This window comes from Gymnogyps californianus, chromosome 2 (assembly GCF_018139145.2).
Source record: "Gymnogyps californianus isolate 813 chromosome 2, ASM1813914v2, whole genome shotgun sequence".
Taxonomy (NCBI): Eukaryota; Metazoa; Chordata; class Aves; order Accipitriformes; family Cathartidae; genus Gymnogyps; species Gymnogyps californianus.
In genome coordinates, this window is record NC_059472.1 from 50,207,052 (window position 1) to 50,223,236 (window position 16,185).

The 16,185-nt window shown below is 39.3% G+C and overlaps 1 protein-coding gene across 3 annotated transcripts in view; it reads left to right on the forward strand.

Moving 5' to 3' along the window:
• Window positions 1-388: 388 nt before the first annotated feature.
• SS18 (SS18 subunit of BAF chromatin remodeling complex) overlaps window positions 389-16,185 on the forward strand; it is a 44,567-nt gene continuing 28,770 nt past the window's right edge. For all 3 annotated transcript variants that reach the window (XM_050915774.1, XM_050915775.1, XM_050915776.1), the window contains exons 1-3: window positions 389-458; window positions 4,289-4,365; window positions 5,682-5,766. In XM_050915774.1, the coding sequence (XP_050771731.1) occupies window positions 390-458; window positions 4,289-4,365; window positions 5,682-5,766 (231 nt within the window). In that variant the 5' untranslated portion in view covers window position 389. The remainder of the gene's footprint in view (window positions 459-4,288; window positions 4,366-5,681; window positions 5,767-16,185) is intronic.

Consider the following 16,185-nt stretch of genomic DNA (forward strand, 5'->3'; position numbering starts at 1 on the left):
CCACTTCGCCGCCTGTCCGGCGCTGAGGCGCGTTGGGCAGGAACGTACCAACGCCGCGGAGGGAAAGGGGTAGCCAAGAAGGTCGCGTGACAAGGGGAGGTCATGTTCAAACGGCGCCGCGCCGACTCTCGGTCCCGTCGTTTTGGCCGAGCGGGGCGAGGCGGCCACGGCCCCATCGGAGCTCCCCCTGGCAGCGGGAAAGGGGGAGGAGCAGCCGGTCCTCCTTAACCCTTCCCCGGCGGGACGGGGATGGGCCGTCCCGCTGGGCAGCCGCCCCCGCCCCCCCGCGCGCAGCGTTCTTCCCGGATCGCTGCCGCCTCCCGCCGCTGCTGGTTCCGCGGGGCGCGTGAGTGGGCGGCGGGGGCGGACCCTCCTGCTAGCGGCCCGACATGTCGGTGGCGTTCGCGGCCCCGAGGCAGCGGGGGAAGGGCGAGATCACGCCGGCCGCCATCCAGAAGGTGAGGGCGAGAGGAGAGGAGGGGCCGGCCCCGGCCCCGGGGGCTACAGCTGCTTCCTGCCGCCGGGCCGCGCGGGGAAGGGGGTGGCGGCGCCCCGGAGCGCCAAGGCCCCGGCGCGGTGGAGGGCGGGGGGCGGCCGGGCCGCGCTGCGCTCGGGGCCCGGCCCGGCGGGGTCGGCCCTGGCGGGGTCGGTCGGCAAGGCGCTGCCTGTCTGCACTTCGGCACTTGTTCGGGGGTCCCGGGGCCGGGAGGAGGCGCCGAGCGAGCGGGCTGCGCCGCCTGCGGCGGGGCCCGGAGGCCGTGCCTGGGCGGGGGGGGGGCGGCCGGGGCGAGGGCGGCCGATGTCCCTAGGCCTGCTCCCCGCGGCTGCCCCGAACGCTCCCGGGGCTGCGGGCGTGAATTAACCCGTAAGGACTCGGCCTGGCACCGTGGGGAAACGGAGGAGTCGAGTAACTCTTTCCTGTGAGGGGTGCCTGTAAGTCGGACTTTAGTCAGGTTGTTCCTAAACCCTGCCTGACTCTGGGCTCTGCCTCCGCGGGGTAAGCGGCGACTACAGCTCCCAAACTTGGTCGGCCTAGTAGTAAGGCTCCCCCCGTAAACCTTAAGTGTTATTAAAGAAGAACATTATGGTCGGAGCCAATGACAGCGACTCTGGACGACTCCATTTAAGCTTTTGTGGGAGGGAGCAAGTTAACTCGCTAAAGCAATCAAAGAAAAGCATGTATAGGATTTGTAATAATCCACGATGTTTTGTATCACAGAAGCAAAGGAGCATGTTCAAGTTCACTGGTAACTTGGTGGTACTTAGGAACATAACTGGAGACTCACATTGTAATTGGTGTAAATAGCCATGGATCAAACAGATTTCAGATTACTATAAGCTCCTTGTGTAGGAGCCTTTCGGGTAGATATAGCTAACCTTTGATTTAGTAAAGAATGAGAGTGTCAACAAGGTAGGTGTTGCAGGGATCTGGCCCTCAAAGAAGACCTCAGAGTTACAATGGAGACCTCCAGGGTACTGTAGCAGAAGTCAATGCTTGAGAAGTGTAGATGAAAAATATGTACCCACGGGGTGGGAAGCTGCCTAAAGGTAGTCAGTAGAGACTTCAGGTTGCTGGGATGCTGTCATGGTTTAACCACAGCCAGCAACTAAGCACCATGCAGCTGCTCCCCTCTCTCCCCTCCCAGTGGGATGGGGAGGAGGATCGGGGGAAAAAAAGTAAAACTCGTGGGTTGAAATAAGAACAGTTTAATAACTAAAGTGAAATATAATACCAACTAATAATAATATAATAATAATTGTAATGAAAAGGTATATAACAAAACAAAGAAAAGAGAGGAATAAAACCCCAGAGAATACAAGCGATGCACAATGCAATTGCTCACCACCCGCTGACCGATGCCCCAGCAGCGATCTGCCCCTCCCGGCCAACCCCCCTCAGTTTATATACTGGGCATGATGTTCTATGGTATGGAATACCCCTTTGGCAAGTTCGGGTCAGCTGCCCCGGCTCTGCTCCCTCCCAGCTTCTTGCACACCTGCTTGCTGGCAGAGCATGGGAAACTGAAAAATCCTTGGCTTAAGATAAGCGCTACTCAGCAACAACTAAAACATCAGAGTGTTATCATCAACATCATTCTCACACTAAATCCAAAACACAGCACTGTACCAGCTACTAAGAAGAAAATTAACTCTATCCCAGCTGAAACCAGGACAGGTGCATATGGAGAATGCAGACAATTAAGTTTTTCTTGTGCTGTAGTCAGACCATTAATTTGATGGTGGTATGCTGGCAAAACCTTAGTATAGTTGAAGGATCTTTGCAATGTACATAAGCTGTCAGAAGCCCTGGAGGTGTCTTCATCCAGCTGGAAACTAAATTCTCTTTTGATGGTGGGTGTTTATAACTCTTTCAAAGAACTATTTCAATTTTCTATCAGCAACTGCTCAATCAAACTTGTATAAAACAGCGCCTGCAGCCCTGTCTAGGATACAGTTGTATTCCTTCTTGTTTGGTTTTCTCTTGGCCCTCTCATTCCTTGCCTCTCTGCACTTTCCCGCCCCCCCCCCCCCCCCGAGGTCCAGCTTACATGGAGACAGTGAACAATGTGACCATCTAAGTGGCAGTTTCAAGGTCTGCTTGTCTGCTAAGCCTTAAGTATCTGCTGCTTTCCTCTGGAAGGTGGGAGACAGTCGGAGGAGAGCCTTGATTGAAGGCTTCCTTTGCAAGTGCTCTATTAGACTTTGATATCAAAGGTATTGGCTCCTTTTTCTTTATTTTTTCTGCTGAAAATGGCCACTGTGTTTCTTATAAAACTTGATGTTAGTACATGTGAAATGTGTCTGTGTAGCAGCGTGTTTGTGATCCTCCTCAGAGTGCGTAGCTACAGTTCTGCCTAGTTTCTGAGGCTCAAACAGTAATTCAGAATACTGCAATTCTGTCTGTGTTTAGTGCTTAATGACAGTGTTTCCAGATCCAGCAGTTTCAGGCAAAATAATTGCTCAGGGATCGTTCTAGACAGTTCTGGTGAATTACTGTTTTGATTTTAGGAAGACCTGGCTGGTTGGCTCATGCTTACATGGATATAAGTCCTGAGTGGACTGCATGAGGTTTGTGACTCCATACCCTTTTCATAGTAGAGATGGATTTGTTGGAAGAAAAAAAGAATCCGTACTTATTTCTTCTTTTTTTTCTCCACACCGCCCCCCCCCCCCGAATTTGTTTAGGTTGGATTCTTAGGGAAATAAAGGTGAAGTAATAGCACTGTTTGTGCTTTCCTTGTAGAAGCATGAGCTTTTTGGCTAGTCTCAACCATGTCTGGAAGAAGGAAAGAGTCTTGCAGATGGTTGAGATCCTATTAGTTTTGTGAAATTCAGCAGCTGGGTAAAGGGATCTAAAATAGCTCTCCACTGAGAGGAAGCAAAGGGAGAAATCAATGCAAAATTTTCCATTTGGCAGTAAACTTTCCATTTAGTTCACTTGACTTGGGTAACTTGGCTGGTAGCTCAGATTAGCCATGGTTCTACTGACTGTTGTCTGATCAGAGTGTGGGAGAGTGGTTAAAAAGACATGAGTGTGGGGATGTGCAGATCTAGGAAATGAGGCTTAATTTTTTTCCTGTTTATGGAGCTTGGAACACCTTGAATTCATGAGCTTTTTATAGAAAACCATGAGATCTGCAATTTCCCATGATTTTAGGACTATTTTTTTTGTCATAAAATTAATTCACATATGTTCATATTCCTGGACACTTCTGAAGTATAACAGATGTGTTGTGCCCATTATACAGACTATTTATAAAGAGCAGTTTAATTTGAGATTCTTCATGTAAATACGGCCTAGCTTTCCAGTGCATTTCCTTGAAACAACCTGTCTGGTAAGCTCAGTTTCTATCAATAACAATTTCGATGCCTTTTATTATTAAATTTATGAACAGGTGCAGGCTTTAGAAGGAGAAGGGAAACTTGGGGCATAAATTTTTAAGTAAATTTCTTTGTAGAGATCAAACGAAGAAATGTAAAACTTTGAAAACTTCATAAGAACTTGGTGCAGAGCAAGCATAGGTATTTGAGTGGGAAGCTTCACAAGTGTAGCTATGATAGTGATATGAAACCCTTAAACTGAAAGCTGTGAAACTAATTGGAGGGGGAAAATGGGAGCAAAAGAGTGTTCTATAAATAATTGGTTAAAGTAGAACTTTCTGAAATACTGCTCTTTTTGTTGTTGTTTTTAAAAACTCTGAGAAGAGGAGCAAGACTCAAACTTATCTTCAGTTTCTTTCCACAAAAACCATGAAACTTACTCCAAACTTCTTCTTTATCGTTTCAGATGTTGGATGAAAATAACCATCTTATTCAGTGTATAATGGACTATCAGAACAAAGGAAAGACGTCTGAATGCTCTCAGTAAGACATTAATCCAAATCTACTGTGGACTGGGTGAATTTCCATCTAGATCACCATTCCTGATTTGTGTAGCTCACCTTGTAGAACTGTGCTGTGAAGAACAGAAAAGTATTGCTACAGATACTACATTTACAATTTATGGGTTTTTTTATTTGCCATATGGCTATCACTTCTGTCACTGAAATGTTGCAGCTTGCCTACTGCAAGCTGATGTCATGATGATGACACTCATAAAAATGGAGACTGTATAACCAAGATCTTTTTCCTCTACATCATAATTACACTTTGGGAAAGAGGTAGTTTTCTTCTCAAACCTTTCAAAATCATGTAGGAATGGACCTTCTTCCTGATGGCATGTTTGAAAACTACATGCTTACCACTTGCCCAAGAACAAGCAGGCTTGTCTTAGAAGTTTGGCTTGCCAGAATATCCCATGTGGACTTGCTGTCTAGTGGGGTCTCTGGAGAGTGATCTGAGAGAACTGTGGAAGGAGTGAATTATTAAGGAATATTATTTTCCCATTACTCTTTTCTGGTATGGGAGGATCATGGCACCCTTGTAATCGGAGAAATACGGAGTCATGTGACAGACGGGGCATCACAGTGTGGCTCGAGTCCCTTACTAAGAGAACCAGTAGTCTGGGAGTAGAAGGGGGGTCAGAAATAGTAGGTATTTTTGCTTTAAGGGAATGCTTTTATTGTAGCACAGTTACTGTATTAAGCTGTTTGCAAGCCTGTAGTTATGTATTCGTAATCTGTTCCTGCTTTCAAGGTTATTTTTGTGGCTGGGCTAGATGTTGAGACTCTGGAATGTGGTTCTGTAGCAGAAAAATCATTCCATAGCAAACTTCCAAAGCTCAGGGTCCTGATGAAATGTTTGCACTGTTCTTAGTCACGATTCATATAAATCTATGATATCTTCTATCTGGGGACATAATAGAAGGAGCTCTCTTTCCCTAGTGTTTGTGATGGAAATTACACCAAACAGCCACACACACACTCTATATGTCTCCTGGTAACTTAGTTTGGGGCAGGAAGCGAAATAGGTGAGAACAGTGTCACCCAGCTTCAGATTTTTCATAGCAAGACAGAAGTTATAGAGAAGATATAGGCACAGATTTGATGGAGATGTTCGGAAAGATTGGGTAATAGGTAAGTATGAGGGAAAAGGCTTAGGATTCCTAATAATGGTACTCTTGTAAGTCTCTTGAATCTTGTTTTACATAGATAACTTTCTTCATGTGTAGAATTAAAGTAAATTCTGATGTTATTGTATTTGTGACTTAAGATCTGTTTTGCTTTTGTTTATTTTGATAGATACCAGCAGATGCTGCATACAAACTTGGTTTACCTAGCCACTATAGCTGACTCCAACCAGAACATGCAGTCTCTACTACCAGCAGTAAGTACAAAATAGTGTAAAAGTAGCAAATAGATTTCATTTGGGTTCCTGGAGGAAAAAAAAACCAAAACCAAACAGAAGTGTTTGAGGTAATGACCAAACATTTAGCCTCTGATTTACTGTACAGTGAATACATGGTGCAGTGTCTCTTCATGCTGTATTTGGAGTAATCTCACTGCTTAGGTCTTGCTCAAAATCTGGCTTGTTTAACTGAAGACTGTTATTCTGAATTAAACGCATAGTGCACAGATTATCTGGCCTGCCTCAGTCTTAGATTGTTTCCCCCCCTCCTCAACTGAGAACTCTAGTGGTGTGGCTCCTACAGCAGTACTCTATTTTTCCTCTTACATTAGTGAAGGGTTTGTGGGGGTGGGATTTCGCTGGAATATCATCTATTCTTGTGCCTCAGTGGAATGAGGTTGGGTAAATCTTTGCTTTTCTGTACTTTAGGTGAGTCTCTTAAATTCTTTGCCTCTCCCCTGTATCAGAAAGCAACGTTTTTTAAGGTGGATAATGATAATATGCAAGAAATAAGGTCACATAGGCTTAACTTGAAGCACTGCATCGCTTTATCCAAGAAATGCTTCATTTGTAGTACTTGCTATATTTTTTTTTTAATCTGGAGTTTTTGGAATCTGTATACCTGAACTCTTTATTTTACAAGATACCTCAATTTTTTTCCCCCATTCTTTTGTTATGGAGCAGTAAGGAAAGGTACAACAAACATTAAAATAGCTTGCTATCTGTTTGCTTTTTGTGTTAATCAGAAAGCTTGGGGAGTTCATTGTGAGTAACACAAGGAAGTTCTTTGGTTTTTGGTAATAAGACTTTTCTTGAATTAATATAGGCTTGATTCATTTCTGTAATATGAAGTTAAAAAGAATGTCTATAAAACAGCCATTCCTAGATACTAGTTTTCACCAGCTGAAATTGAATTACTTTTTTTTTGGTCTCTGGAGAAGTATTCTCCAATCATTGCTACTAGCGAAGCATCCTTTCAAGTTGGTACCTAGAGGACTATAGAAACAGTGCTTCATTATGTCCAACCTGTTGTGCCTGTAGAGGCTTCTCTTTTTATAAATCCATGCATGTAGCTGAGGGGGAGGGAAAGAAACCTTTAAGAGGGCTGTGTGTACTACTCAACTAATACGTTTTTGGAGACTTAATTCATATCCTGGTTCTGATGACAACTGGAAATGAATTTGACCTTATCCTAGTCCCTGGTGAGCAGCCCTGTTCTTAAAGTTGAATGTGATGACATTCTCTTCTTAAAAGAAAATGAAGGTAGGGCTGGGAAAGACTTTTGCAGATCAGGACTGAAGTGCATTTCTGATCTTGACTGTAAGCAATATTCCACAGTAGTGAGAAAATAGCGCAGTGTGTTTTCGTGCGGGGGGGAGTCCCCTTTGGACAACAGAGGGGGGGAATAAAAAGGTAGCTTCTTGGTTTTTCTTTTGAACTAAAATACAAAATGAAATTTAGATGTTCAGTCTTACCTAAGTGTAGATGCTCTGACCTACCAAGTCAAATTTTTGAAGGTTTGCCTGAAATGTGGTAATGTAATCGGATAAAATGACTTTTTGTTGGGGGTTTTTAGAAAAATATTCTTTAAATTCTTTGTGTTCCCAACAAATTTTAGCCAGAAGAATTTGGGAACATGGGAACATGTGAGCTAGTGCTTTTTTCAATGCAAGATAAACTACTTTAGACTCTTTTCCCTTATTGGCTTTCTGTTTAAGAACCAATGAGGCTCAAGTTGACTTGGAAGTATTATGTTTCTGTTCACCCTGCTTCTGTGTCAGCTGTTGAACAGTCTTACTAAATTCAAGGGTTGTGGGTGGCAACAGTTAAATATGGAGCAAGATACTGTGTGTGTAAACATCTACTACTTTTAATAATAAAATACATCAACTTTATGATACTTCCATTGCAGTAGTTTCCCACATAACTTAGGAGGGCTTGAGTCTGGATAGCTTCTGAAGTTGAATTGTATCTGATCTATTCATATCTGAAAGATTGTTCCCCTAGTAAACTATACTTTATTTTTCGTTTAAATTTTATCTTGTTTTTGTTTTAATCAGGTAAATACACTCTCAAGAAATTTCACAACTTAACTATTACTTTTTATAAAATGCTTTATATGATAAAATGACATTGAAAAGAGAATACTGCTGTTAAGATAGCATTCACACTGAACAAAAGAGCTAAATGATCAGGGTCACTGAAGTTTTTAATACAAGCTTAGATGACTTCAGCCTGATGATAACTTCATTGTATCCTCTCACAATACTCTGTAGACTTAATGCTTCATATTGTTGGGAAAAACGCTTGTAGTCAGCTTCTGTGCCTCTGTCCACATCTTTTAGAATGCACTATTCTAATCAAGTGACTGTACATCCTTTCTGAAAGGGTGGTATTACCTGTAGAGAATAAGATAAATCTTATACTAAAGTATAGTGAACCAACTGTGTTGTGCAGAGAAATGCTTTTATAAAGGGGGCCTGGAAGTGAGGAAAAGGTGAAACGTGAAGCAAGCATTGCAGGGCGTGGTCAAAGGGAACTGGAAAGACTTTGAAACCTAGTGTCATAACAAAGCTCCTGTTGTCTTTTTATGCATGATAAATTTAGAGTATTACATTATGACTTCTGGGGTAAGAGACCTTCCTTCACATCAGAAGACAAAAGTGCAAGATTAATGTCCTTGAGATTAGCCAGTCTTTTTTCAGCCATGTGAACAGCAGCATTATTAAGGGCAGGGCTGTTTTGGACTGTATTCCCAGCTGGATGAGAGTGGTGGCTAAGTCCATGTGTGAAGTTGATGCAACTTTTTGCTGCCTCTTTCTGAGTTATGGCAGGTATTCTCTTTCTTGGACAGCAGTTGAAAGTCTGTTTACCACCACCATATGGGATAAGCTAGCTTCCCAAAAAGGGCTTGTTTGGTGAGGAACACAACACTGTTGTGTTCTTTTGATTTTCATTGGTACTACTTTTGAGGATGGCAACAGCAAAGTATTAGTCTCCTTGAACTGTAGAGAGCAAAGATGCAATTAAAGTTTGTTACTGGGACTCCAAGAGAACCTCCAAAAAATAGTAGTGAAGTATTGTGTCATGTGTTTCTAAACACATTAAATCTCAAACTGCAAAACAGGCGTTTTATCCTCCCCGACTTTTTTTTTTTCTTGAGAGTGTTTAGTGCATGCAAAAGTCAATGCAAACTATTGAATGTTTATTGAATAAAAAAAAAAAAACCTTATCCACTTGGACATTTTCCCTCCCCCATATGTCTTCATTTTGCCAAATGTTTATAAGAAAACAACCCATGACCATCACTTTATTGGGAAAAGTAGAGGGGAACTTTTGTCCTGCACTCCACCCTTTTCATTTTGGCATTAGTTTTATAACAGGCAAATATTGAGGTCTGCAGGAATTATTTGATTGGGAACATTTGTTTTGGTTTTTTTTAAACACAAAAAAAGTGATTTTTTTTTTTTTCAGAGTTTTTCTTACATAATGCAGCTTGCCTTCTGTCAGCATGTAGAGCACTTGATTTCAGTGTGTATTTCAAGAAGGCGATGAAAATAAATGCTTATGGTTATTACTCACTTCTATAATGTACCAGTTTTCTTTTATATTGAAAGTGCCAGTTTCTTCCAGTAGCAAGCTAAACTCTGTATGTGAAGTGACTTCCAAGAAAACTCATTGTGTCTGAGTTGTAGAAAAATGTGCACATTGCATTGAATTGTTTTTCTTAATTTCATAATATTGGAAAGGTTATTAATAAACTTATTAATCAAAGAGTGATTTTTTTTCTTGCTTGAGATACTTCTCTCAAAACTAATGCTTTTTGTAGGACTTGTGAAAGCCCTTAATGTATGCTGTTCCCAAACTTGTCACACAGATTGGGGCGGAGTCTGTGCCATTTCAGTTACAAAACACTTCTATATAAAATGGTGATTGCTTTTTATAAACACTCAACATCAACAAACACTGAAATGCTGGTTAATTCCAAAGAAACTGCTTCAAGAGGTAGAACCATTAAACATCATTACTAGCACCTGACTAAAACTTTTTTCAAGCTCCTTATTGGAAGATTGGGTTTTTTTGCTTTTTGGTGTTCTTTTAAAGCTGTGGAGTTTGGGTGGCTGAGTAAGAGTCTTCAATGTAAGAATGGTTTTACTTAATCAGTGGAAAGTTTCATATGATCTTAAATACACTTCAGTATTTTTCAAAGAGGTAATGTTCAATCTATGGTTTTAATGTACTTGTGATATGATTAGTTTGTAGAAACAATTCAGAGTCTTAGGAACTGAGCAGTGCACTTTGCTTTTTTTAGTAGCCTTCATTTTGAACATAAAAGTTGTCTAAAATATATATGTTAATTGAATTATCTTGATACTGTTTTTCTTGAAAAAAGCAGGATGGCATCCAGAAAAGAAAAATATGGCTCAGTTTTAACAGCTTAAAATAAAATTTGCAAATAGAACGCCTGTTACTGAAGATGAGAGGAATCCTAAATTAATAAAATTCTTGTCTGGTTAGGTACCAAATGCCTGGGAAAGTCTGATATCTGTGGTAGTATAGCAGAAAGTCTGTTCGTGGTATCTGCTTTCCTGCTGATCACAGCTGGCATCGGTCTTTAAACCTCTGGCTTAATTCTGTGTATATTGAATGTTAGTGTGTTGATTAAATTAGTTTTAAAGCAGATACGCGAAGCAGTATGGTGTATTATTTTGCATTAGCCTTTCAGAACACAAGTCCATGCCAAATTCAACTATTTGTAAACTGAATTAATAGAGAAGAGAGCAAAAGAAAGGTTGAATGTTTCCTGTCAAGAGGCAAGTGAGCTATTAGTCAGAAGTGGAGCTTGGTTTTTGAAGAATAATTGCTCTGATTAAATGTTTCTCTTAAAAGTCTTTAGAAATTATTATGATTTTTGAAAACTGTTTAAGAGAAACATTAGATAGCACATTTTTTTGAGAAAGTGAGAAAAGATGCTGCATTCATACCTACTGTATTATGTGAGTACACGCCAAGGAACTTTCCTGCTGCTCTTCAAACGAGAGGCAAGTAGAGCCACTGTGGTTGGGATGGATTAAGCTTCACATTCCTGTACTGTTATTAGAAACTATCAAGCTACTGCAAATCCATAATTGATAAAAAGCTATCTATTTGTGCTTGCATCCTCCCTGAAGAACATAATTTCTTAAATTATTCCTTCCTCCAACTCTTCATACTCAACTTTTTATTTGCTCTGTTGATTTTGCATAGAAAAAAAAAAATTTCCTGTGTTTTGTGAGCAAGAAACACATGGGGTAAGCCTCCTTTGGTAATAGTCTCTAGCCCCCAGTTAGTTAGGCTTTGTCGCTAAAGAATGAGAAATGTGAGACATTTAGGTTCATGTTGTAGTGCCACATTACTCTTCAGAATTCAGTGTTACCACTGTGTTAGTGATCTCAGAGACTTGGCGCTTTGAACAAAATGGTAGATAAGACTTTTCCTGAAGTTGTACACAGTATTATGGGTCTGTTAGAGATGAGATTTAATTCTTTATTGCTGTCAGTAGCCTAGTTCTTAGGTATGACTGCAATAATCAGTCATAAAAGCAATGCATTATGATCTAGCTGTGTAAGTGCTTACAGAGAGGTCTGGTGTGCCTGTATCACTTAATTGTCTTTGCTCCAAGCCCAGCACGTGATCATCTGTATCCATTTTCTTTTCTTTGAGGCTTTGCATGCTATTTGACTTCTGACCTCTCAGTGAACACTCTGATCACTTACGTGTTCAGTGTATGTAAAAATGTGGTTATGGGATATTAACCAAAACAGAACTAGTTTTACAAATAGCTACTCAGATTTTTATTTTTTTTTCAGTGGAGCATGAAAGAACACAACCATCATTTATACCAGGACACTGAAAAACTACTCATTATGGGAAGGAAGTCTTGTAAAATTGTCAGTAGTACAAGCTTTTTAGAAGACTTAAAGGCAAACCAACCAAATTTGCTATGATTTAAGTTTTGTGGGTTGTTTCTCCCCTAGCCTATTTGTTGAATCTCTGTAACACCACCAGTCCTTGCATTGATACGCATCTTTTGGGGCCAGTAGCGTCATCCTGCTTTAGCAAAAAAGAATTGGGTATGCTGCGTTTTTAAAAAAATTTTCAGATTGTGGATCTTCAGTTTATCCATGTATGCCATGGTCTTATAATAAAAATTGCTTTTCCACATTGTTTGTTTTGCTCCAGAGAGGCTTTTAAACGTTGGAAAGAAGTTTGGCTGTTGTTTGACAAGATTTCTTTTCGACAGTAATGGTTATGCTGACATAACCAGAGCTGTACTCTCATCAGCTGCAGTTCTGCTGTGCAATGTTTTAAAGTTGTTGTATGATGAACCAATCTGGAGAATCAGTCCAGATTAACTAGGTGGAAAGGGGGATATTTTCATTCTGGATTAGTTCAGATTAACCTCAGGGCTATGTAAATGGCTGTGTTGGCACAACTGAAAGGGTACTATTGGGGAAATGGAGAGCTGCTGGAGGAAGCTTCTTAAGCCAGCAATTCCACTGAAAAAAAAAAATCAGAATATGGGAATTTAAGTTGTTAGCATGTTAGGAGTGAATTCATAGACCACTGGGGTACTCCACTTCAAATAAGAGGATCACTCTAACCTCTGTAAGCTACTTTGCATGTATTGCTAATCAGGTGTGTCCACATGGGGAGCTAGTGCACTGTACACAAAAAACTGCTTATATTGCCTACTAACTTCTGTGGCTGATTTAGAAATCAGTAAAAATAGCAGCCAATTTGAATTAGGAGTATGCTCTAAAGTGTAATTCTTTCATACCTGAAGATGTGATTTGCCTCTCTGTAGTACAGTATCTGCACAATAAATACCTATTTCAACCCTAGGCAGTTTGCTGAGAGCTGTACCAGGCAGTCTGGTAACATAGATGCTGAGTCCTTTAGCCTGTACGGTTTTGCTGTTTCCCCAATGAAATGCTCTGAGGGTTCTGCAGGATTCTTTCTACTTTAATTGAGTTTACATCAGGCCTTCTAGCTGGAATAGAGGTAGAATTTTTCTCTTAGGTTACTAAATGCAAGCAAAACCTGTAAATATTGGACCAGGTGTTAAACCATCTTAAAAGCCAAAGAGGCAGGAGGTAAACAGCTGTGGAACAGAAAGCTCCTGCTTTTGAGGACAGATATGAACTGCATTTTATGGGGGAATGATAGAGTACCTCTGAAGTTGCCTAGTTTCTGTAGTTCAGTGTTCCCCAAGTTAATGTCCACAGTTAACTTACTCCTAGTCACTTAAAATAAAACCATCTGAATTCATACCAGATTATTTAAGTTTTGACCTAAATGATTTGTAGTTATATCAAGAGTTAAGAATTTGGTGTGATTATTTTTTAAGTATCAGAAGAGCTATTGCTATGTGGACATTAATTATTTTAGGGTTAAATTTTCTAGTTGTTAAAATGATGCTAAAGAATATTTGTACAGTGAAATATTTTTATACAGTGATATATGCAGTTTGAAACAACTAAAGATTCCAATTTCCTCTTTAAACAAAGTGTTTAAGTATTACATTATGCACTAGTTTAACATTTTGTTTAAATATTAAGGCAGAGTTTTTCTGATTTTTGAAGATACTGATGTAAATCAAGATTTAGAAACTGGTTGTCATTCTGTATTTAGAACTCCTTACTGCTAGTGTCACAACTAGTACTCCAACAGTGAGAGCACAAATTACATTTGTAATTAACTTTACTATTTAGACATGATTGTGAATGCTTTTCACGTAGAAATCCTCCCTACCCCCAGATATTACACTTGCTGAGAATTGATATAAGTTCTTTATTTTTTTTCATTTAAGATACTCTTAGTACTAGAATACCCTGCACCTTGTAGAAGAAGAGTCATAACCCAATTAAATAAATCTCACTTCTTTCAAATCTCAAAAATGTATTCCTTTGTGATCTTATTTCCCAGTCTGACACCTCAGTAAGTACTCTGCAGGTGCCATCACCACTGATCAACAGTACTGTTCTCTGAGACTGGGACAGGTGCTGTGATACTAGCAGGGCAGGGTACCTCCTGGGATGGGATATTTTCCTTTGCAGAAAATGGGATTTGAGAACTGAAAACAAAGATGATTGATTAAATCCTGAGTTAAAGCTTCTCTTAGAAAGATCAGAAGGCTTTTATGTTTGTGTTCCATGTAGCTTTTTAATTGTTATTCTGAGAGAATTTCAAGAAAATTGTATTTTTGATAGCATACTTTAAATATCTATTGCTATTTGTATTGATTAACAATACTGTGTTTTAGTGTGCTTAACAGTGTTTCCTGTCTTTTACATTTTATTGATGACTGAGTTGGTATTCCACCTCAGTTTTTGTAACTATAAATGTTCCATAAACAAATCTTTCAACCTCCTATTGATGATAAGAAAAATCTGATAGGGCAGGGAAGAGATGATAGATGAAAGTTCCAGGTGTACAATTCCACCATGGCAGCTTTTATTGTTTTCTGTCTTGCATTTGATCTAATTTATTATTTAAAAGAAAATCCTCTAAAAAAAATGCAGTTTGGCTATTGTTTTAAGTGTATACTTTTAAGTAACTTTTGGGTTTAGTAGGATTTTGTTTGCTGAAAGTTGTCAGTTAAAATCTAATGGGTTTTTTCTTGTCTCTTGTTTGGTTACAATTGCAGGTCAGTTTCAGTCTTTTTCCAGTTCAGCTTTCCAGAGTTGGACAAAATAGCTTATAATTTATTTTTTTCATGCTCTGATAAATTTTAAATGCTCATAGCGGCTATAAATTGTAATCTGTGTGTTTGGGGAAGTAAGCCAAAAATCAGTGTTTAGCAAGTGAAGCTGTGTCTAACATCTTTTAATTCTTTAACTTACTTTTTACTGATAGTAAAATATTTAACATTTTCTACTTCATAATTGGAATAAAATCAGCAGTGATTTTTAATTTCCATTCCTATCTGTACTCATCCAGCAGAAGGAGGGAAGTAGCCTTTCCTTTGGTTCTGTTAACCTAACTACATTTGGATGTCATTTCACCCTTCATGTCTAGACTTAACGGGTAGGATTCATGTTGGGTAACTTTCCTTTCACAAAGGGTGGGGAGTTTCTTCTTTTCTTTTAATATTTGGCTTTTGAATACTGTGTGGTCACTTTGTATTTTAAAAGGTCTTCATCATGCATAGTGCATATTACTGAGAGTAGCCAATTTCCTTAACTTCTGTAAAGAACAAAAAAGGTTAAATGACCCAGGTTTTGTGGGGTTTTGATGTTGGGGGTTTTTTTGGTTTGATTTTTTTTTTTTTTTTTAAATCTTCTTTTAAGTCAGCTTTAATTTATCACCTGTAAAAGCCTGGATTAACTCTGATAGAAATAGGGAAGTTGCCATTTTAAAACAATTCTTTCTTGTTTTCTTCTGTCTGCGGCCAGTAGAAAAATACTCTGGAGGAATTTCACTGGGGAATAATTATATCTGCAAGAGACATTTCTTTTTAATTACTATCAGGTAGTGATTGGTTTATGACCCTGACATGAAGGCTTGTAACACACTTTTTAAATATCCCATATAATATCCTATATAATGTAACTGTTTTGATTGCATGTGTGTATGTGTAATTATCTCTGAATCTTATTTAAACTTTGTTCTAGTGTCTCGTGTTCCTCAGGTTTATGTGATTTATGTGGTGTCTTGTATGTTTAATGTTATTCCTCAATTTATTGACTATTCTCCTGGGGTTTTCTTTGTTGTTAAAGCATAAATTGGATGATCTACTTTTTGTATGTATCATACATTAAATTGTATTTCTGTCATAGCCTCTTACGTTCATTTCCTTTCGATGTTAAAAAAAAAAAAAAAAAATGTGTCCTTTTTGACTTGTTTCAGGTGATAACATTCGAAGTCTTTAATCACTGGTTGCCTGTCTTTGGAATCCTTCTGCTTTTACAGTATCTTTTTGTGATTGCTTTTCTCAAACCGAACATGTGTCATTATCACAAATACCCTGGCATTTTTTTTCTTGATATATCAAAAGTGAGGTACAATATGCAAGTACTGCAGGTAATCAGAAAGTGAACACAGGTATTATGAATAGTTTTTATGGATTCCCCCCCCCCAACTGTCTGATTTTTTTTTTTTAATTTTTTTTTTCTGGATTAGTTACAATAGGAGTTTCCTCTTTCTGAAGAGAGAGTGGTTCAAAATTCAGTGTAATTGCCGTATATTTATCCATGTTGAATTTTACCTGGCACCATTCTGGTTATTCTTTCTTCCACAGTTTTCAGTAATTAATGTTGTAACATCTTCAGAAGTTGATATTGACTAACAAATATTTTCAGGGGACCTCTATATGTTCCTTTATTTTTTGAATGTCGTGTAAGGTTATTGCTTATT